A 21,966-nucleotide genomic window follows, 5' to 3' on the forward strand; every position below is an offset into this window, starting at 1 on the left:
ACACTTCTACAAAAATGCTCAAGGGATAGTAAGTGCTCTTGCAAACCAAGAGCCGATTTATCAATCAGAATAAGGTCATCTGCATACAAAAGAAGCCTTATAACAAACTTGCCCAAATAGATACCATCACCCCCTTGCGAATTTAACCACTCCTTAAGCTTGTCGATATATAAAGCAAAAATGGTAGGAGACAATGGGCAACCTTGCTTGACCCCGATATCGCTTCTAAAACTTTTAGAAATACCTGTTGAAGTTCTAATTTTGATTTTGACCTCTTCATACAGCCTATGTACCACTGCTCTCAAATGTTTAAGAACCCCAAGTTCCTTCATGTGCAAAAACTTATCTCTAAAAATATTGTCAAAAGCTTTTCTGAAATCAACCAAACAACCAGCAACAAATTAGTTAGGTGCAACCTCTATTTACCCCTAGAAACTCGCTCATGAAATCCCAGCCAATCATGCGGGGAAAAGAGCTTGGGTGGTTTCAAAAACCTTATCTAATCAGTGAAGTGGTGGTTGAAATTGGACACTGTTTAAATTGATATTTCATCGTCTTTAGGTTCAACTCGATGGTTCAAACGAAGATTGAAGATAGATTCAATGCATATTCAATTAGCATATTTCAATTCTTCTTATAGCAAGCTGGACGTGCTGTGTCATATAGAAAACGTATTGTTAATGACGTTGCTTTCATGGAACCGCTTTACTGGAGCAGTCGTAGGCTGACCATGGCGTACATCCAGCATTGGCTCAGGCTCAGGTGGAAGCAATTGGGCTTTATGTAAACAGACGCATTTGTGGAAGGAATTGGGTTTTATGTAAACAGATGCATTTAGAACTTGCTCATTCGTCGGAGTCCGCCCTGATATTAATGGAAATTTGTAGGAGATTTTTTTCATTGTTATTTGCATAGTGTTTCTGTATTTGAAATCCAACAGCCATGGCTGCATTTCCCATTCCAGCGTCATCGGCGGCTTCGTGCTTCTTTGGTAGGAATGTACAGGAGCCTGGGAGCTTTTGTTTTGCAATGCCCTTCTGTTCTCATAAGGTACAGAAGCCGTAGTTGTATCTTTCCCTTTTTCCTTCATTTATTCAGCATTTATTTTGTGAAATTGTTTTTGGACTGGAAAGAGTAGACTTCCAGCTTAGGTGCCAGGTATGAGGATATCTATTCTGGGCGAATTGCCTGGGAGCAGTACCCAATCTCATTCTTAGGGTCAGCCCCTTATCCTTTTGAGTTCGGTGATGCAGAGCATGGCCTCCATCTGTTAAAAAGACAGGATCTGCAACGCATTACAGGGCAAAAATGGAGTTGTAACACCAACAGTTCTAGGCAGCCCTAACGTTTGATGCTTGCGGCTGGAATTTTGAGTGTGCATTTTATGTTTGCCTGGTTTAAATACCATCAACCTTACCAATGAAACAAAGGCGATCCCTCTGTACTGTCATCTCCCTTTCAGATAGTCCTAAGGTGCATCATGTCACCTCCCACCGTCCAAGGAAACATTGTTGGTAAAAATGAGAGAGAAATAAATCAATAATAATACGTAAACAGTTAACAACCGTTAACAGCACATGGACAGGCTGTCAGAGGGAACATTGTTAGCAAAAACTAGAAAGAAATAAATCAATAATAACACAAACAATTAACAGCACACGGACACCAAATTTTACCCTGAAAGCCTTTGCAGGAAAACCAGCTCCCGAATAATAGATATACTGTTCCTGACCCAAAGGCAAATTATAATAGAGCCTTCACACCTTTAAATAAGCTACATTACAATACCATGGGCAAAACCATAAGATATGAAAACATGGAGCCCAAAAATCGCCAACAGTAAATTGATTTTATGATGGAGTCAAGTTTGCCGGAACTACCTTAACAATCCCCAACCCCACTCCCTCCAAACCTGACTTGGGAGATTAATTGAGTCCCAATTTTTTTTTAAAGTCCATATAAAAAAGTCACCACCTACTGGAATACATGGGTAACCAACTGTTGTATTGGGCAATTTTCTAGTAAACTTTTTCTTGTATATGGTTCATTAATCATCTCACTCTTGAGATTTCACATTCCCCCCCAAATTAGCATATGAGTACACTTACCGCCCTCGTACATATTCAAGTGGTCCATTCCACAGCTTGATCATCCGTAACTCCATGCAGCATCACACTACAACATGCATGCCTCAATAACAGGTCTTACATCAAACTAACCTCAAGCTAGCATATGAGTACACATGCCACCTTCGTACTTATTCAAGTGGTTCATTCTACAACTTGAAACATCAATGTGTTGCCACACTACACGTATGCCTAAACAACAGGTCTTACAACAACCTTGGAGAGTGTAGATTTTCACAATTGTTCATGTTTAAGAGAATTTTCGGGAAAAACTGCATAAGATTTCTAATCCGTCCAACATTTCAGGTGGACACTCCACCCATCATCAGGGACCAGAAAGCATATAGAAACAATATAGACAATTTTTTTCGAAAATTCTCTACAACCCCGGAGACTACAACCTGCCAACAACTAGGATTACAACTTGGACCAAAAACCTCTAAAGTGTTTATGCACTATTGTTCTCCATAACATGCTTACTCCTTCACTGGACCTCGACATCATTGACTCTGTCTGCATTCTCTTATCCATGTAGCTAGATGACTTCTCTCTCGCTATATACCAGTGTTCCACGGGGACTCGCCCCCCCCCCTAGGGGTCTAGTTTCCTCGCTCCCCCGCGCTCACTTGGGGACGAGTAGGGGACGTTTCCCCACGCTCCCAAAATGGAGGAAACTTGGGGGGACGTGCCAGGGAAACGTTTCCCTTCCCTGAGGGGACGTTTCCCCACGCTCCCAAAAAAATGGCCTTGCTTATAGTTTATGACTTAATAGACCTAAAGTGGTACAAAGCTACTCATGTTCTGTATGGGGATAACGTCTTGTGCTGTCTTTTGGTTTCAACAAGCATTATTTTAGAGGGTCAATATCATGGAAATTTGCTGGACCATATAGCACGTACATGAATTTTCCCTTTTAAAACTTCTCCTTTTTTTCTCAAGTGATGGTTGGATTACAGTGGGGAGATAACTGGAGTAACAGGCAAAGAATATGAGACATTCAGTTTGTGTTTTCAATTTGCATGACATTTGACATACAAACTATGGAAGCAGCACCTATGTCATGTGGGAAATAATTGGGTGGACTATAGACTAACATGCATTTACTGCAAGCATGACAAAATACTATGGGCAACAAGAAATCTCAGGAATTGTCGTTATATATGAATTTATACACTTACAAAATTTACACATAGCACAATGGCTCAGCTTGAATTCTCAGGTCTGAAAATTATTTTCACCCCTGAAATACACTGCTAGTTTGAATTTTGAACTGCATGGCATTGCTCTAGTAAGGTGGACAAATTATCCATGCCATCGTTGGTCACCCAAGTTGGTGCGCAGATGGTCATCCTGCAGTCAATGTCATTTGATAGTAAACTGTCAGAAACTCTTTCATGTGATCTTCTCATCTCTCCTGGAACTAAAACTCTTCTTTCAGCATATGGTGTACTGTCTATATTATATATAATATAACAAACTTTCTAGCTGTTGGATCCAACACAGCTGGACAACCCATTGTAGTTGCCCCTTCTACTGCCAATGCAGTGTTCCTGATCTGTTCATTTACTTTTTCACAGAATTCAGTGGCTACCTTATCAAGCTGAAGCTCTCCCCCTCTCTGACCAAAATCTAAATTAGAATTTGACCAAGCTGAATTAGAATTTTAAATTTATTATTTTATATGATATTATAAATTTGGATAATGTCAAATGATATTCATATCAATGATCATGCTTTGCAGCTTTTCAATTCAAACCAAATTGTCATAGTGGACTCAATTAATAAATTATATTTTATATTTATAAATTTTTAAGACCCTGACGCTCCCCCACGTTTCCTAAAAAATGGTAGGGAGCTTTTGCATAGGCCGCTCCCGCGCCCCCTCGCTCCCTCGCTCCCTCGTCCCGGAACCTTGGTGGAACATTGCTATATACCCAGAGCAACTTATTATTGTGCCTCTACTCGGTAATCATCCATGGTACCCATCTCACCTTGAATTTACCATTTACTCTATTTTCACGACCCATTGGGCTATGTCTCAAATCAGATAGATTTGATGTGTATGGTGGTTCAATTCACGACTCCCAACAAGACCATGATCCACCCAGGTGAGAATAAATCTATATGGCCATGATCTGCACCACTAGGGTTTGGCAAACATGCTGATGCCTTGAGCCATTGCCTCAACAATAGACCTTTCTGAACCACATGGCCTTCTAATTCCTCTCACTTCAGGAAGCTTTGACGACATGGAGTCACTATCTGCAGGGTTCTCTCTTATGACACACTCCGAGTTTTTATTTTTATTTTTTTACCTTTTTCATATGGCCTTCTAATTCCTCTCACTTCTGGAAGCTTTGACGACATGGAGTCACTATCTGCAGGGTTCTCTCTTACGACACACTCCGAGTTTTTTTTCTTTTTCATATGGTCAATTTCCTAGGACTACTCTCCCTGTTACCAAGGTTGACTTTATCGTTTCCTTCTCAGATCCAAACCAAACACGACCATCTTTTGCCCATTGCCCCGTGCTCTCCTTATTCTGCCACACTATTGTTGCCATTTCATGGAGGCTCTGTATTGCCACTTGGCCTCCACAACTTATGTGCTACTCACGACCCCTAGCTTCCTATCTTCAACAATGTTGGTGTGAATAGCCTTCTCTCCTTTGCCTCAGTGCAGGTGGGGAGAGCTTTGCATGGCTCCTTAACCTCCTCATCTTAATGGAGGTGCCAACCAGAATCATCCTTGCCATTGCTAGGCAGGTAGGGTTTTTGCTGAGACTTGACTAGCTTAGTGAATGCATATGAGGAATGAGCGTAACAGAGAACTTAGAAACTCTTTTGATGCCAACGAGTTGCCATACCACATAAAGCAACAGTCGCCTTGTTTAATAGCCCTTGCACAATGGTGTGTTTTATGGTATGTGCGACAACTTGATAAACTCATCATTGGCGGCCTTTGCTAATGTTGGATCAATGCCCACCCTTCGTCCTATCCTTCCTCGTATACTTGTAGGTTTGCACAGTGCACTCTGTCACAACAGGGGTCAAACTCCATGCCTCCTTCATACAACTCATTGAACCTTCTCCTCCACTCGGTATTGCTCATGCTACCATCACCATTCTTAAGGGTATTCTCCAAGTTGACTCCACTGCCAGAACCAACATAGTAAGCCTTGTTGTTGCCATGTCTAATCCCACGGAACATCTTGTCCAAGGCTGATTTGATCTTGCCATTGCCTTTGTGATCTACCTTCATTGTGTCTCCCATGGGATTTTTTTTTCTGGTACTTGCTTAATAGGCCCAACACACAACGATTCACTTCTGCAACTCTAGGAGCACATCGGCTGACGCCTTCACGAATTTGATAACCTTGCTCTGATACCAGTTGCTTCTAGTGAAAACTAGAGAGAAATAGACCAATAATAACACAAACAATTAACAACACATGGACACCATGTTTTATCCCAGAAAACTTTGTAGGAAAACTAGCTCCAAATAATAGATCTATTATTTTTGGCCCAAAGGAAAATTACAATGTGTTCACGTCTTTAAATAACTTACATTACATTAATGAAATGAAATGATATTTTAAGGTCCACGAGACTAAAAATAGTCTATGAGACCATTAGTTCCTTGTTTTTCTCTTTTTGCAATTCCATCCTTTTCCGATCAAATTGATGATGCGCTGGTCCAACCTTTCAACAATCCTCTTGCTAAAAAGACAATGCCAAGAAACTGATGCTAACATGTTCTCATAACTTTCTTTGATGTCTTTGAATGCATCACATTCCAAAATGAAATGTTTTTCCAATTCCACAGCCCCAGATGTTCAAAATGTACACACCATGGAGAAAACTATGGGTTATCAAAACCTTAAACCCAAAAGCCACCAAAGATAAATTGACTCTATGACCGAGTCAAATTTACTCAAATTACCTTAACAAACATTTATAGATAATTTATCGCGGGCCCCTCTGGGAGTTCTTAGCAAGAAGATGGCCTTTAGTGTTGATCACTTCCTGAGTTGAAAGATGGTCTCATTTTCTGATCTCCATATAGACACATACATCAAATGCATGCACTTAGGATCTCGCTTGGTTATTTCAGGTAGGCTCCCACAAATTCATAGATTCCAAATACGACAGATCGTTGTCTCCCACAATTGAATAGGTTTTTCCAATTATGCTACTTACAACGGTCAAAGATGAAAGGGCATCTCATTTTTGGATGCCCTATCTACTATGAGGTTAGAAGTGTTTCAAGACTTGGAGTGCTCCCTTTTCAATTTTTTTTTGCTACCCAGAGTAGGGATGTTTTCACAAAGAAGTATATGGACACAGATCTCAGTCTCTACATGTCCTGTCCTAGCCAGAAACCTTCAAGGGGATCACTTTATACTTCCGGTTATCCTCTTAGATTGGGTCAATAAGCGACAGGAAAAGATTCATGACATGCCAAATTCTAGATCAGTGCAATCTCATGTTATCTTGACCCCGGAGCTCCTCCCCTCAGGGGTGTCAGCCAACCTCGTCAAAACCCATGAGGAGCTGACACTTTAGAACATGGGGCATACACCACCATTTCAGTTGCTAGATCAGCTTTAGATAGTTCCAGAGTTGGGCTTCCCTTGTCTAGCTCTCCACCTCTTAAGTTTATTCAAGCAACCAGACTTCTATGAGGGGTTTCTTTCCCATGAACTTGGATGTTACGAGAACTAGCTTTCTCTCTCTTGGGCTCCGCTCTAGATCGTATAGCCAATGCCTCTCAATGTTGGCAACGCCTTGATGGATATCATTTGTCAGTGCATTGGCACCTTTACAATCATTGATGACCCTACTGAGGAGATTGTAGTGCCGTCCCCTCACTTCTTCTAGGCAGACATCTCCTGTTAGAATTAATGGAGAATAGGCTATTACTGTTACATAGTTGTGATTTTTCTTTCTATAGTTATTCAGTTCCTATTTTCCTGGGATATGATTTGTTGTCCCTAACAAATTGTATCTATTTAATATTGAAGATTAATGTGAAGCCTGTGTGGCGTTTTGCTTGAGGTAGCTCCTGGTGATCCGCACCTGTGAGCTCCTCTTGTTTTGGTTTACTATTTCATGTCTTCCCTGTGCAACTCTTGACATGGTATCAGAGCTGCAGGGCTGTCGATCCTATACACTGAGTGAAGGGTGCGACTGAGGCGAAATCGTCGTGTAGTTTGGGTGGAAAAACGCGACGATTGCACTGTAACACTTCACACGGGTTTCATTGTAAAAACTCGGCGCGAGCTTGGGTGGAATGTCGCGACTCCGTGCTGAATAGATGCGACGAACTTCGCGAATCCTTGGTGGATAAGCGCGCCGACCTTGAGGTGCGAACGACAGAATCGTAGCAGTGGAGTGCTGCTGCTGCATCCACGTGTAGGAGAACTGCGTGAGAGCTACGCTTGACTTGTAGCTGGAGAGTTGCCGGTGTTGGATGCCGAGGAGACACGAGGAGGTCGGATTTATCTGAGCGCGCCAAGGTGAAGGAAAAAGGAGCTGCGTGTTTTTTTTTCTCTTGTGGTGGGCAGTGAATCAGGCCCAAAGGCTGCGGTTTTCGGTGAACAAAACAAAAACTGCATGTTTGTTTTTTGGTGCTCTGCCGTCTGAGGTGGAAGCGTTCAGGCCGCGAGGAGGCAGGAGCATGGACTGTCCTGTTGTGATTGAGATCTGCTGCCGATTTCTAGAAGGCAAGATCGCCAAGCAAAAAAAAACAGCAGAGGAGGCCAAAATTTCATTTTGGAGATCTACTGCCCGGATTGCTGCGTGGAGATCTGCTGCCCGGATTACTGTGTGGCACGTGAGCAGAAGAGCTGTGGACTACTGAGTGCTGTCCAAGCGTGATTGCCCTGCGTGGTGAGATGAGAGCCTGGGAAAAGGTTGTGTGGCAACGCATTTCTGTTGCAGGCGTTAGAGGAGGAAATCCGTGGCATGCTTGAGCTGTGGTGAAGTTGACGTCCACGTGCAGGAGATTGCCATCCTCGGTGCAACGTGATATCCTCATCCATTTGGTGAGAGGGCGTGAGAATTGAATGTTCATTGCTGCGTTGAATTAAATGTGATCTACCATTTTTTTAATATCTGTTGATATGGCCCCTTGCAACGAGAAGTTTGAATAATTATTGCTAAGATAATTAAAGTTTTTTTCCTAAATCTTTAATTAAAAATATGGAGTTTCTTTAAATTGAAGAGCTCTGCATTATTTTTGAAGGGATTATTATCTGATATAAGGGGGGCGTTTTTTTAAAAAGGAATTTGGGGTCAGCGTTTTTAAAAGAAGATCTAGGGTTTGTTTAATTTATTGAAGTTTTTTTATTCATTCAAAATGAATAATCAAATCGCAGAAGCTTATCTCAATGAGAGTAATAAGCTTGATGGTTCCAATTACACTAATTGGAATTTTAAGCTCCAGACTCTGCTTGAGGGACAGAATGCCTATGACATTGTTACCGGTGACGAGGTCAAGCCGACTACTGCAACTGGTGGATCGAATACAGCAATTCAAGACTGGGAGAAAAGGGAGATGAAGGCAAAGGTTCTATTAAAGATATCAGTCAAAGATTGCATCGTCCCTCACATTCGGGTGTGCAAGACAATGAATGACATATGGACGATTCTCAAATAAATGTACGAGATCAAGAACACCAATTGAACTTTGTACCTCAAGAAGAAGATTCTCTCCATCAAGATGGAGGAGAATGACTCTGTTTCTTCATTCATATCCTGGATAAAGGAGGTTAAAGATAAACTAATTGATATCGGTCAAACTATGGCGAATGATGATTTGGTGACGATTACCATGAATGACATGACGGATGATTATCAGATGTTTATAATGGGATTGAATGCAAGAGAAAAGCCTCCAGGCTTTGAAGAGCTTACCGGGATCTTGCTACAAGAAGAAGAAAGGAGGTTGTCCCTCAAACCTCAAAATCCAGATCTTGCATTGATGACCAAGTTCAAGCCGAAGGGGAAAGCAGTGGCTGATCACAGGAAAGGCAACGTATCACGAAAAAGGACACCACAAGGTATGACCTCGCATAAACATGACTCTGCTCCTAAATGTTTTTATTGTGGTAAGATAGGCCATATTGCTAAATTTTTCCATAAGAAAAAGGCAGATGGGGAGAGGTACAAGCAGAGAAGACATGCAGGTCATCTGGTTGATGCAGATCAGAACCAGGATGTCAGATTATTTATGGCTGAAACTGCACTAGCCACTAAGGAGGATGAATCAGATATTTGGTTCGTAGATTCTGGAGCCTCCTCACATATGACAGGTAAAAAGAAATGGTTCAAAAATTTTAGAGAATCCAACACTGGAGTAAAAGTATACCTTGGAGATGATAGAGGGTACGAGATCAAGGGATATGGAGATGCCCTTGTCACTCTGCCTGATGGAAACATCTTGAATACATTTATGATGTGTGGTATGTACCTGGTATTAAGAAGAACCTGATTTCTGTATCAAAGATTACAGATCAAGATCTCAAGGTAGAATTCTTTAAATCTTATTGTATCATTAAAGACTTGTTGGACCAGATGAAGCCTATTGCTACAGGTGTTCGTATAGGAGGACTCTACAAACTGGATGTGAAGAGTACACCACCACAAGCATTGATGTCATCAGATAAGTCTGCTGAAAACTTGTGGCATCAGCGACTTGGGCACATCAATTTCAATGATCTTCTTCTGTTGTAGAATAAAGGTATGGTAGATGGTCTTCCTGTTTTGAAAAAATTGCATATTGATTGTGAAGCATGTGCATTCGGTAAACAACATAGAGATGAATTTCCTGCTGTTAAAGATAGGAGACGAAGGGATACACTCGAACTTGTACACTGATTTATGTGGGCCTATGCAGACAAGATCGTTAGGTGGGGCCTACTATTTTCTAATCTTTGTTGATGATTGTACAAGATTCACATGGGTGTATTTTCTTAGACAGAAGAGTCATGCCTTTGAGTATTTCAAACAGTTCAGGAACATGATTGAAAAGCAGGCAGGAAAGTTCATCAGGATTCTTCGATCAGATCAAGGCGGAGAATTCAAGAAAGGGGATTTCATCAAATACTGCAAAGAGCATGGGATACAACAGCAGTTTACAACACCTTACACTCCTCAACAGAATGGAGTAGCTGAGAGGAAAAATAGAACACTGGTGGAGTGTGCTCGCAGTATGTTGAAAGGTAAGAATCTAACTAATGGTTTTTGGGCAGAAGCTGTCAATACTGCAGTGTATTTGAAGAATAGGAGTCCCACTAAAAGTCTTGATTATAAAACTCCTTTTGAAGCGTTGTTTGGCTTCAAGCCTGCAGTAAGTCACCTTAGAGTATTTGGTTGTAAAGCTTTTGCTCATGTTCCCAAAGAAAACAGGAAGAAGTTAGATTCAAAGGCCATTAAATGTACTTTCATTGGATACTGCAGTGAGTATAAGGCTTATAAGTTGTTTGATCCTTCTACTCACAAGGTGTTTGTTAGTAGAGACGTAGTATTCCATGAACAGGTTGATGATGGAAATCCTGTTCAAGATAATGAAGAATGGCATGTACCCTTACTTTCAGATGAGGATGTTGAAACAGGGATCAGTCAACAACAACAACAACAACAACAACAGCAGCAGCAGCAATAGCAAGATAAAGAGGAGGAAATTGAGTTCAGTCCACAAAGAGAAGAACATAGCAGAATAGTTGACACCCCACCACTCAGGAGATCTAGCAGGCCGAAACAGTTACCAGCTCGGTATAGGGATTGTGCGCTCATGACTGGTATGTTAAACATTGCAGAACCTTCTAATTTTCATGAAGCTAGTAAGAGTTGTGAATGGAAGGAAGCAATGAAGGAGGAATATGAATCTATTATTAAGAATAATACTTGGGATCTAGTAAAGCTTCCTCATGGTAAACAACCCATAGGTTGCAGATGGTTATTTAAGTTGAAATTTAAAGCAGATGGGTCTATTGATAAGTATAAAGCAAGGTTGGTTGCAAAGGGGTACTTCGAGAAGGAAGGTATTGACTTTGAGGAAACATTTGCCCCTGTTGCAAAATTAAATACTATTAGAATGATTATTGCTTTAGCCACTAAGCATCATTGGAAAATACATCAATTAGATGTTAAATCTGCTTTCTTAAATGGTGATTTAAAAGAAGAAGTATACTTAATGCAGCCTGAGGGGTTTGTTAAGAAGGGAGAAGAGCATTTAGTCTATAGACTAAAGAAAGCTTTATATGGTTTAAAATAGGCTCCTAGATCTTGGTACGACAAAATTGATTCATTTTTCCTCATGCATGGTTATAAACGGAGCAAAAATGATCCTAATTTGTATACTGTGTTTAATGATGAGGGGCAGATAGTGTTGATTTATTTATATGTAGATGATTTGATCATGACAGGGAATGCAAACAACCTCATTGAAGAAATCAAGCAATAGTTATCACAGAAATTTGAGATGAAGGACCTTGGAGAAATGCATTACTGTTTGGGTCTAGAAGTTTGGAGAGATTCAAGCCAAATTTTCTTGTCCCAGGGTAAGTATGCTAAGAGTTTGTTGACTAAATTTAAAATGGATGAGTGCAAGGTTGCATTTGTGCCTTTACAGCAGAATAACAAACTTCAGGTGAATGATGGTTTGAAATATGCAGATGTAACATTGTACACACAGTTGGTTGGTAGTCTTATTTATTTGACTACAATGAGACAAGATATAGCTTATGCAGTGAGTGTTTTGAGTCCATTCATGACTCAACCTCATGACAACCATTGGCTTGCAGCGAAAGGAGTACTGAGGTATCTGCAAGGAGTTTTAGACTTTGGTATTTTGTATTCTGATTCATTTGATGTTAGCTTGACAGGTTATACAGACTCTGATTGGACGGGAAATTTAGATGATAGAAGATCAATTACAAGTTATGCCTTTAGCATTGGGTCCGGGGTCATCTCTTGGTGCAGCAAGAAGCAACATACTGTAGCCTTATCCTCAGCAGAAGTAGAATATCAAGCTATATGTGCAGCAGCATGTGAGGCAGTTTGGTTGCACAGAGTTCTCTAAGATGCAAGAGAAGAACAGACAGAAGCTATGGTTATCAATTGCGATAATCAAAGTTCCATCAAAATGGCTTACAATCCTGTGTTTCATAAAAACACTAAGCACATAGGCAATCATTTTCATTTTGTTAGGGAAAAGGTGCAATCCAAAGAGATTTGTGTTGAATATTGTAATTCTTGTGATAATATGGCTGATATATTTACTAAGCCTCTGGGAAGACTGAAGTTTGAATTGTTTAGGGACATATTAGGTGTGTTTAAGAACCCTTTCTCCATTAAGGGGGAGTGTTAGAATTAATGGAGAATAGGCTATTACTATTACGTAGTTGTGATTTTTCTTTCTATAGTTATTCAGTTCCTATTTTCTTGGGATATGATTTGTTGTCCCTAACAAATTGTATCTATTTAATATTGAAGATTAATGTGAAGCCTGTGTGGCGTTTTGCTTGAGGTAGCTCCTGGTGATCCGCACCTGTGAGCTCCTCTTGTTTTGGTTTATCATTTCATGTCTTCCCTGTGCAACTCTTGACATCTCCAACACTGGCTCTAGTTCCAACAGGGCTTGACATCCTTGACATTTTCTCCATTGTTTAAGACTAAGATTTACTTGTCTTTATACCTTCTTTTATATCTTTTTTACTCGATAATTAATTTTTAGCTAAACACTTTATTTCAATATTGGATGTTGGTTTAGGAGTTGTTTTCACATGCACACATTGTATTTATAATAAATGTACACTTTAGTCCCATTAACCTATTTTTGTGATTATATGTTGAACATTGTTTGTTGAGCATTGCTAAAATATTTATTCACAAGAGTCTTCCAAGTCTTAACTGGTTTGAGTTGGGCATGAAATAAAATTAAATATTTCACATGCCCACATTGTATTCATAATAAATGTACACTTTAATCCCATTAAACTATTTTAACTATTTTTGTGATCCTCTCTTGGACATTATTTGTTGAGCATTACTAAATTTTTGATCTTATGGAGTGAAGTTTTATTCAGCCAAGATTCACACAAGAGTCTGGGTTGAGTTGGGCATGAAATAAAATATTTTCTCACTGGATAGCCTACTCCATGTTTTCTATGGGGTTTGAACATGAATCTCATCCACAAATAGGATCACCTACTTATGTTCTTCATAGGGTTTGAACAGGAATCCCATGTACATGAACCCATACTCTCCTACCTCGTGTTTTCCATGGGGTTTGAAGGATCACCTACTTATGTTCTTCATAGGGTTTGAACAGGAATCCCATCCACATGAACCCATACTCACCTACCTCATGTTTTCCATGGGGTTTGAAGGTTTGAACATGAATCTCATGCACACAAATCCATACAAACTGGATCACATACTCATATGTTTTCCATAGGGTTTGAACATGAATCTCATCCACACAAACCCAAGATCTCTACCATTTCTCCTAACCCATGTTGACACAGAGGTGCGACAACATCGTTTACCTTTTTGGGCTATGATTGCCTTATGGTGTAACTCTATAATTGTCTCTATTTTCATTTTGTTTGGTGTCTCAAAAGCAACATCACCAGACTCTGACATCGTTTACTATTTTGGCTTTTGATAGCCACATGATGTAATGTAATTCTGTAATTGCCTCTGCTCATTTTATTTGTTGTCTCAAAGGCAGTGTTGCCAGAGTCTCCCAAGTCCGAGTTTACTAGGTGTTTGATTTGATCTTCGAGGAAACTGAGTAGAGTTGGCACCTTCAATTTTGAGTCAGTAGATTGGCATAACGAGCCTGACTTTCTGAAAGGCCAGTTAAATAAAAAATAAAAAACACTCATTTTGCACCCTATGTCATAGCAGAGTCCAGACAACCAAAAGTTAACTGTTCAAAATCCATGGCATTTTTGAGTATGTAGTATCAATTTCCCCGCTCCATTTTCAATTTCTTCCGGAGTCTGAGCCAACTTCCTAGCTTTATTCAAGTACAAGCCAACTTCCAATTTTTTCCAAGTCAACTTCCGAGTTTTCTGAGGATCTAAGTGAACTCTTACTCGTTGACCTCTTGAGTTACTCTTCTAATCAAGCTTCGTAACTTTGCTCAAAGCTTTAGATTAGGCTAATATGGACATCGTAACTCATTTCAGAATATAGATTTTTGCAGTATAACGTATTGTAAGTATTTATCTTGGTGATACTGTATAACAGATTTTTGTCCTAACATTCCAGGTGAAAATTTCACCCATCATTAGGGGAGAAAAGTGATAGGAAATATGGAGAAGAACTACTCATCATCAGGGGAAAACAGCAATAGGAAAAAATTATGTTCTGCAGCCACCAAAAACAAATACTTACACTCAAAATACATTCTTAATATCTGGTCATGCATTCCTGCAAGTGTTTGAAAATTCAGTTAACATTATCGTATTGGGCGAAAGACTAAACAGATCAAATTATGACAGTAATTTGTATTCTCTGTTTTGTATTACTTGCCAAGTATTTAGTTTTTTTCTTTTTGAGCTGGCAAATATAAAGGCTCAAGTATAAGTCCAGCATCCATGTTCTCACTGTGACTAGGGAGGTCCCCACTGGCCAACGTGATCTGCATTTCTGTAATCTGTTTTCTCTGTATATGTGTCTAATGTTTGCTGTGCAGTTTATGGAATATATATTTGTTATTGTTACTTTTCATACGAGTTCTGTTAAATGGAATACAATATTATATACTTTTGCTGGATGCTGAATATTTACGTTTTCTGTTTCCAAGCATATCTTAAAAGATCATGAAGGATTTAGTAACCCTGGAAGGCCACTCACAGGAGCAAGACCCAGTTTTTAGTGTTCCAACCAAGTCTCAGTTGGAACTGTTTGTGAGGTACGAGAGCAATGCAAGGATTTCCAGGCTTAGAAGCTCTAATAGCACTACCGGCCTTGCTCAAGAGAATGTTAACACGATGGCTAGGAAAGAAGGATTTACGACTAACCTCGACAGATTTCAGATTATGGATCAACCATGCTTTTGGGTAAACTCTAGTAAGTTCACTTATCTTTTACACAGGTGTGCAGAATCTAATGCATTGAAAGAGGGCAGGGGAATCCATGCCAACATGATCAAGCTTGGAATCGAGGATGATGTTTTTCTAGGAAATAATCTTATTAATATGTATTGCAAGTGCGGAAGCTTAAAGGATGCTCATAAGATCTTTGACAGCATACCTGAACGAAGTGTATTATTGTGGAATATGATGATTTCAGGGAATGTGCAACAAGGGTATGGGAAGGAAGCCCTTAAACTTTTTGACCAGATGCAGCAGTACAAAACTATGCCAGATGAGTTCACCTTCGGCAGTATTCTGAAGGCATGTGCTCAGTTAGCAGATTTAGACCAGGGCAAGAAGGTGCATAATCATATCATTAAAACTGGATTTGCATCAGATATCTTTGTGGGGAGTGTGCTTGTTGACATGTATTTAAAATGTGGGTGTGTAGAAAATGCACGCTGTGTATTTAATAAAATGAGTGTACGAGATGTTGTCCTGTGGACAGGGATGATTGCAGGGTACTCTCAGAACGAGGATAGTGGAGAGGCTGTGAAGCTCTTCTGTGAAATGCAACACACAGGCATGAAGCCAAACCACTACACCTTTACGAGTGTCCTCAGAGCATGTGCCAGTCAAGCAGCTATAGAACAGGGCAGACAATGTCATTGCTATATTATTAAAGATGGACTTGAGGAGCATGTTTTTGTGTCGAGTGCCCTTGTTGACATGTATAGTAAATGTGGGAGTATAGAGAATGCTTGCAAGGTCTTTAGTAATATTTCCCAACCGAATTTGGTCTCATGGAATGCCATGCTTGCAGGATATGTGCAACATGGGCTCTACAAGGAAGCCCTTGAACTCTTTTCAAAAATGCAGTCAACTGGAATGAAGCCAAACCACATCACTCTTGCCTCTGCTCTTAGGGCCTGTGCCACCTTGAAAGCCCTGTCCCATGGCAAGCAAGTCCATGCTTACATCTTTAAGTATAAATTTGAATCACAGATCTTTGTGGTGAGTGCCATTATTGCCATGTATTCAGGATGTGGGAAGATATATGATGCTTGTCGAGTGTTTGACAAAATGCCCAAAGGAGACTTGGAGTTATCGAACGCTACAATGCAAGGATACGTTCAAAACGGGCACTGTGAGCACGTAGTGCAATTACTATGTGAAATGCTAGAAGCGGGTGTGAAGCCAAATGAAGTTACCTTCACCAGTGTCCTGAGTGCATGTGCCACCTTAGAAGCTGTGGAACATGGTAAACAGGTCCATACACAGATTATTAAAACAGGATCTGAACCAGTTGTTTCAGTGGGTAGTGCCCTTGTTACAATGTATGCTAAATGTGGATGCTTAGATGATGCATGCAAAGTGTTTGAACAAATGACAGTATGCGATGTTGTCTTATGGACTGCAATGATAGTAGGACATGCCCAAAAAGGGAATAGTGAAGAAGCTTTGGGACTCTTTCTTCGTATGCAATGTGCAGGAGTGAAGCCTAACCATTTTACATTCTCCAGTGCTCTTAGTGCCTGTGCTAACAAAGCAGCTCTTGAAGAAGGCAGGCAAATACATGCTCACGTCATCAAAACTGGATGTGAGTTGGATCCATTTGTCGCAAATGGAGTGGTTGACATGTATGCCAAGTGTGGGACCATAGAAAGCGCTCGGAGAGCATTTGAAAAAATTCATAAACCAGACATGGCTTCATGGAATGCAATAATTGCAGGATACGCCCAACATGGGCATGCCAGAGAGGCCATAAAAGCCTTTGAACAAATGCAACAGTTAGGGATAAATCCCAACCACATTACCTTTGTTGGTGTTCTTTCGGCATGCAGTCATGCAGGCCTGGTATATGAAGGGCGTCGACACTTTGATTCATTAAGTGATGAATATGGCATAACACCAAGAATGGAGCATTATGCCTGTATGGTTGATCTGCTTGGCCGAGCTGGTCGCCTGTCTGAAGCAGAGGAGTTTATCTACAACATGCCATTTAAACCTGATGCTTTAGTGTGGCAAACCTTTCTTGGAGCATGTAGAATTTATGGCAATATGGAATTAGGAGAGTGGGCAGCAGGACATTTGCTTCAGCTGAAACCAGAAGATGCTGCAACCTATGTTGCACTGTCAAACATCTATGCTGCAGCTGGGAGGTGGGATAGTGTGACGAGAGTGAGAAAAATGATGAAAGAAAAAGGATTGCAAAAGGATCCAGGATACAGCTGGATTCGGATTAAGAACAGAGTGCATATATTCTTAGCAGAAGACAGATCGCACCCACAAATGGACAAGATTAATTTGAAGCTGGAGGAACTTCGTGGGCAGATGGAGGGGGCAGGATATATGCCAAACCCTAATTTTGTGCTACGCAATATGGAGAAGGAAAGGAAGGAAGATTCTCTGTACCATCACAGTGAAAGGCTGGCCATTGCTTTTGGTCTTATTAACACACCACCTGGAACACCAATCCGAATTATAAAGAATCTTCGTGTGTGTGGGGACTGCCATGCTGCCACCAAGCTCATCTCAAAGATCGCTGGGACAGAGATTGTTGTGAGGGATGCCAACCGCTTCCATCATTTCAAGGATGGGCTATGTTCCTGTGGGGATTATTGGTGACACCAAGTAAGACAAATGACAGACAAACTACTCTTAACCGGAATAACTGGTTTTCCTCATGCTATATTTGCAATAAAATTACTATTTACGCTATTTGGAAAGACTGAAACTAATGTTAGTGCTGCAAAAAAAAATTGTAATCATGAACACTGAAGGATACAAACATGCTGGTTTTGAAATGCTTCACTTAAACAGGGATTTTTGTATTCTTGCAGATATGAAAAGAGAAAATGTGCAGGCAAATTGTTTTCTGGCAGGAATTTGGTACGTTGTACATGATTTTTTTTTTTTTTCCTAATGAAGCGCGGTCATTGAATTTTTAAGATTACGCATGTTTTGAAGTGAATTTTATGACCCTGTTCATGCAGGTCTCTATTGTTGAGAAGAAAGTAGAAGACCAGTCTTGTACTATTTGGAATGCGCTGGCATGAAATGGAATGGAAAATACAGTGGGATAGGTTGTGATAAATCCGGAGCTACTTGGAGGATATACTCATAGCCTTTTTAAGTTCAAGCATGAATGCTGAACAATGCTCATATCTCCTTGAGATGGCCACTTATTAATGTGACAATTCTGGTCGGAATGAAGCAAAATATTCAAAGCTTTAGGCTAGCAGATTTGTCCATTTAACTGGGTAAAGTCAAGTTGGGAGGCCTTATTTCCACGCTGATATATTCTTTGATTCTGGTTCGTAAAAATGTCTTCTAGAGTCTGATGCCTGTTACGCAAGTCATGTACAGTTCTTATCCTCTCTGTCTTCAATAATTCACGGCTCTGATATCAACAGGCATCACTTTTCTAGAGGTAACATGTTGCAAATTTAAAAAGCTAAAGAAATTAGTCCAGCCTTAAATAATCAGGAACTTATGATTTAAAATGAAGAGTATTCTGCTTTTTCTTGAGCATTCACATGATGATCTATTCTAAATTAACCATGCTGACAATTGTCTGTAGGGAGATTCAAAGAACTTGGCTGTTCTCCTTATAGTTCATGGAAGATACGTGATCAGAGAAACATTTATTTTCCAGTAGAATAAACCTATGGCAAATGGCCAATTTGTATACAATTCCTGTCTCATTGTTAGGAATCAGAATTGCATTTGAGTCTTTTTGTTGGGTTTTTGACTTCATGGAAATGATTCCTGTCTCACTAATAGCATGAGAATCCTGTTTTACAGATGAAGAGGTTAAATGGTTTATTACCGTTGTTTTGTATTGTTTTATTACGTGAATAAATGGTTTATTACCGTTGTTTTGTAATGTTTTATTATGTGAATAGTGTTGAAGAATGACGACAATTAATGTTAATAATGTAATTCTCTGAGTAAATTTAGTTTTACCGTTTAGGCAGTTGTGTAACTATAGGAAGTTAGGTAATGAAATAATCCATATTAACTTGGAGAGTCATTTTTGACCTGGAGCAATAAGAAATCCAATCCCTTGCCTCGTGGAGGTTTCCTTGACATGCTGTTAGGGTTTTACCACGTAATTCCTTGTGCTTTCTTGTGTGATTTAGTTTCTTATTCTTTGTGCACTTGTTTCTCAATTAAATGTTAATGGGTTCTAAATACCAACAAGTGGTATCAGAGCTAGGTTATGAGGGATGTGAGGTAAAGTTTGTCTGCTTACAACCGTTGTAGAATAAAGGAGTATTGTTAAAGGTTGCCTCCGCCACAAAAAAAAGTCGCACTGCCGTAAAGAGGAACAACGTGCAATTGTTTTTTGTTGTTTGCCATTGGTCAAAGAGTCAGAGCCGCTGTTAAATGTTTTTTTAAACCGATGGGAGCAGATTAAGCCACTGCTAAGAAAGTCGCAACCGAGCGCAAACCAAGCCGCCGCTGAGAAAGTTGCAGCCAGGAGTAGACCAGGTCGCCGATTGTCGATTAGGAGCTGTCATTGACCAAAATAAGGAGACGCGGAGCCACTCGACGTTGGAAGAAAGTGGCTGGAACAAAGTGATTTGAAATGAGGGACCGTGTGTGAAGCCGCCCCGACTGAAAAAAAAAAGAAGAAGAAAAGAATAAAAAGGAAAAAAGAAAAAAAGAAAGAAGAAGTCTACATTCCGCTGAAATGAGGGAGCCGACCCGCCGCTGAGTATAGAAGAAAGCCACAACTAAAGCATAAAAGAAAGTAGTCGCTTGTCAATAGAGCCGTGGGTTTTTTTTAATGAAGTCGTTGGAAGAGCAGTTATCAAAATTCTAACTGGGACCTTGTTAAACAGGTAATTCCCTAGCAAAGTTTTTCACAAAAGTTGATTTTTTTTTTAGAGTAGGGTTATTTAATACTGTGGTGGAAAAGAAAATATTCTAAAAAAAAATTGTTGAAAATAGTTTCTGGGGTTTATGAAGTTTTTTAAAAGATTGTCTGAAGATTTTTTGCTTGGTTTCATTTTGTCAAAAGTTTTATTTTGGTTATTTTGAAAAAGATAATCAGTTTTTTCTAAGAAAGAAACCCTAGAAACTAGAAGAAAGAAATATGGGAAAATTGTAGTTAGAAAGAAATTTTGAAAAACCCTAGTTGGAGGACTCAACAAAATTCTATCATTAATAAATTTTTTGAAAGAGCCCGTGTAGGAAGAAATGACAAAAATGACTAATGCAAAGTTTGAAGCGGAGAAGTTCACCGGTAAGAACAATTTTGCATTGTGGAAACTGAAAGTACGAGATTTGTTAGTGCAACAAGGGTTGCACAAAGCTTTAGATGGGGTTAGGAAGAAACCTATTGGCATGACAGATTTGGATTGGGAGGACTTGGATGCCCGAACTCTTAGTAATATCAGGTTATACCTTGTAGATGAAGTTCTCTTTTACATTGTTGAAGAAACCAAAGCAACAGGTTTGTGGGGGAAGTTGGAAACATTGTATATGACCAAATCTTTAACTAATAGAATTTATTTGAAGAGGCAACTGCATAGCCTTCAAATGAAGGAGGGTACAAAAATTGCAGAAAATTTAAATGTATTTAATACACTTATTTGCCAGTTGCCATATATGGATATTAAATTTGAAGAAGATAAAGCTATTACCTTGTTGTGTTCCTTGCCTGAGCCTTGGGATCACTTTGTGACTTCTATCAGTGTGAGCACAACCAAATCTTTAGAATTTGATTATGTTGTGAGAGCTCTGTTATCTGAAGAAGTACGAAGGAAATCTAGAACTGAAACTTCCGCACCAGAAACCATGATAGCCAGAGGCCAATCCAAGGAAAGAGGGGAGAAAGCAAAAAGTTCTTCCAGATCAAAGTCAAAAGGCAAGAAGTGTAAAGCCAAATGTTTGTATTGCAACAAAATAGGGCATCTTAAGAAAGACGGTTGGAAAAAAATGAGTCCATTGAAAACCCAAATAAGGAAGCAAAACAAGTTGAGTCAGGTATGATTGATGAAGTTTTATCTGTTGAATTAGGTACAATAGATGAAGCTTTGCCTGTTTACAATGTTTTTTAGAATTATGAAAATTAGTTGTTAGATTGTGGTGCTTCTCATCACATGAGTTCACACAGAAATTGGTTCACTTCATATGAAGCTGTGAATGGTAGTTTTGTGTTTATGGGTAATAATGTATCTTGTTAGACTGTTGGGATGAGAAATCTCATAATTAAAATGTATGATGATACAGTTAGAACATTCACTGATGTTAGACATGTACCTGAGTTGAGAAAGAATTTGATTTTTTTGGGAGTATTGGACTGAGAAGGTTACAAGTTTGTAAGTCAAAATGGAGTGTTGAAAGGCAGAGAAGATCATAAACCTTTACAGACTCCAAGGAAGTACTTAGGTCAGTGAGGCAGTGACTGTATCCGAGAAGGCAAAAGAAGATACTCGCATATGGCATCAACGACTGGGTCACATGAGCGAGAAGGGCCTTCAGGTATTGATGAATCGCAAATTGCTTCCTAATTTGAAATCCTTGAGTTTGGATTTTTGCAAACATTGTGTATATGGAAAACAATGTAAACAAAAATTTAAAACTGGAAGTCATAATAGTAAAGGAATTTTGGACTATATTCATTCTGATCTTTGGGGACCATCTCCTACTGTATCTTATGGAGGTGCATTATACTTAACATTTATTGATGATTTCTCCAAGAAAGTCTGGGTTTATATGTTGAAAAGAAAAGCT

The 21,966-nt window shown here is 39.6% G+C and overlaps 1 protein-coding gene across 7 annotated transcripts; it reads left to right on the forward strand.

Annotated features, from left to right (window-relative positions):
- The first annotated feature begins 518 nt into the window (after nucleotides 1-518).
- LOC149173925 (pentatricopeptide repeat-containing protein At2g27610-like) lies at nucleotides 519-19,041 on the forward strand. Of its 7 annotated transcripts, none has more exons than XM_089424792.1 (6): nucleotides 519-762; nucleotides 965-1,050; nucleotides 14,962-17,853; nucleotides 18,063-18,111; nucleotides 18,216-18,652; nucleotides 18,803-19,040. In XM_089424792.1, exons 2-3 carry the CDS (start codon nucleotides 1,030-1,032, stop codon nucleotides 17,845-17,847), a joined length of 2,907 nt encoding a protein of 968 aa, XP_089280918.1. In that variant the 5' UTR covers nucleotides 519-762; nucleotides 965-1,029; the 3' UTR covers nucleotides 17,848-17,853; nucleotides 18,063-18,111; nucleotides 18,216-18,652; nucleotides 18,803-19,040. The 7 variants fall into 7 exon arrangements, with proteins under 7 accessions (XP_089280918.1, XP_089280920.1, XP_089280917.1 ...); XM_089424794.1 differs by having other exon boundaries at nucleotides 15,001-17,853; XM_089424795.1 differs by having other exon boundaries at nucleotides 520-1,050; nucleotides 14,962-15,214; nucleotides 15,437-17,853.
- The last annotated feature ends 2,925 nt before the right edge of the window (nucleotides 19,042-21,966 follow it).

Source organism: Pinus tabuliformis, chromosome 4_2 (genome assembly GCF_031772625.1).
Source record: "Pinus tabuliformis cultivar Carrire ecotype Pingquan chromosome 4_2, CPIR1, whole genome shotgun sequence".
NCBI lineage: Eukaryota > Viridiplantae > Streptophyta > Pinopsida > Pinales > Pinaceae > Pinus > Pinus tabuliformis.

Coding starts and splice junctions, on each gene's coding strand:
- LOC149173925 (XM_089424788.1), top strand. CDS start 943: ATGGCTGCATTTCCCATTCCAGCGTCATCGGCGGCTTCGTGCTTCTTT. Junction 1,051..14,961: donor TGCCCTTCTGTTCTCATAAG/GTACAGAAGCCG, acceptor ATATCTTAAAAG/ATCATGAAGGATTTAGTAAC.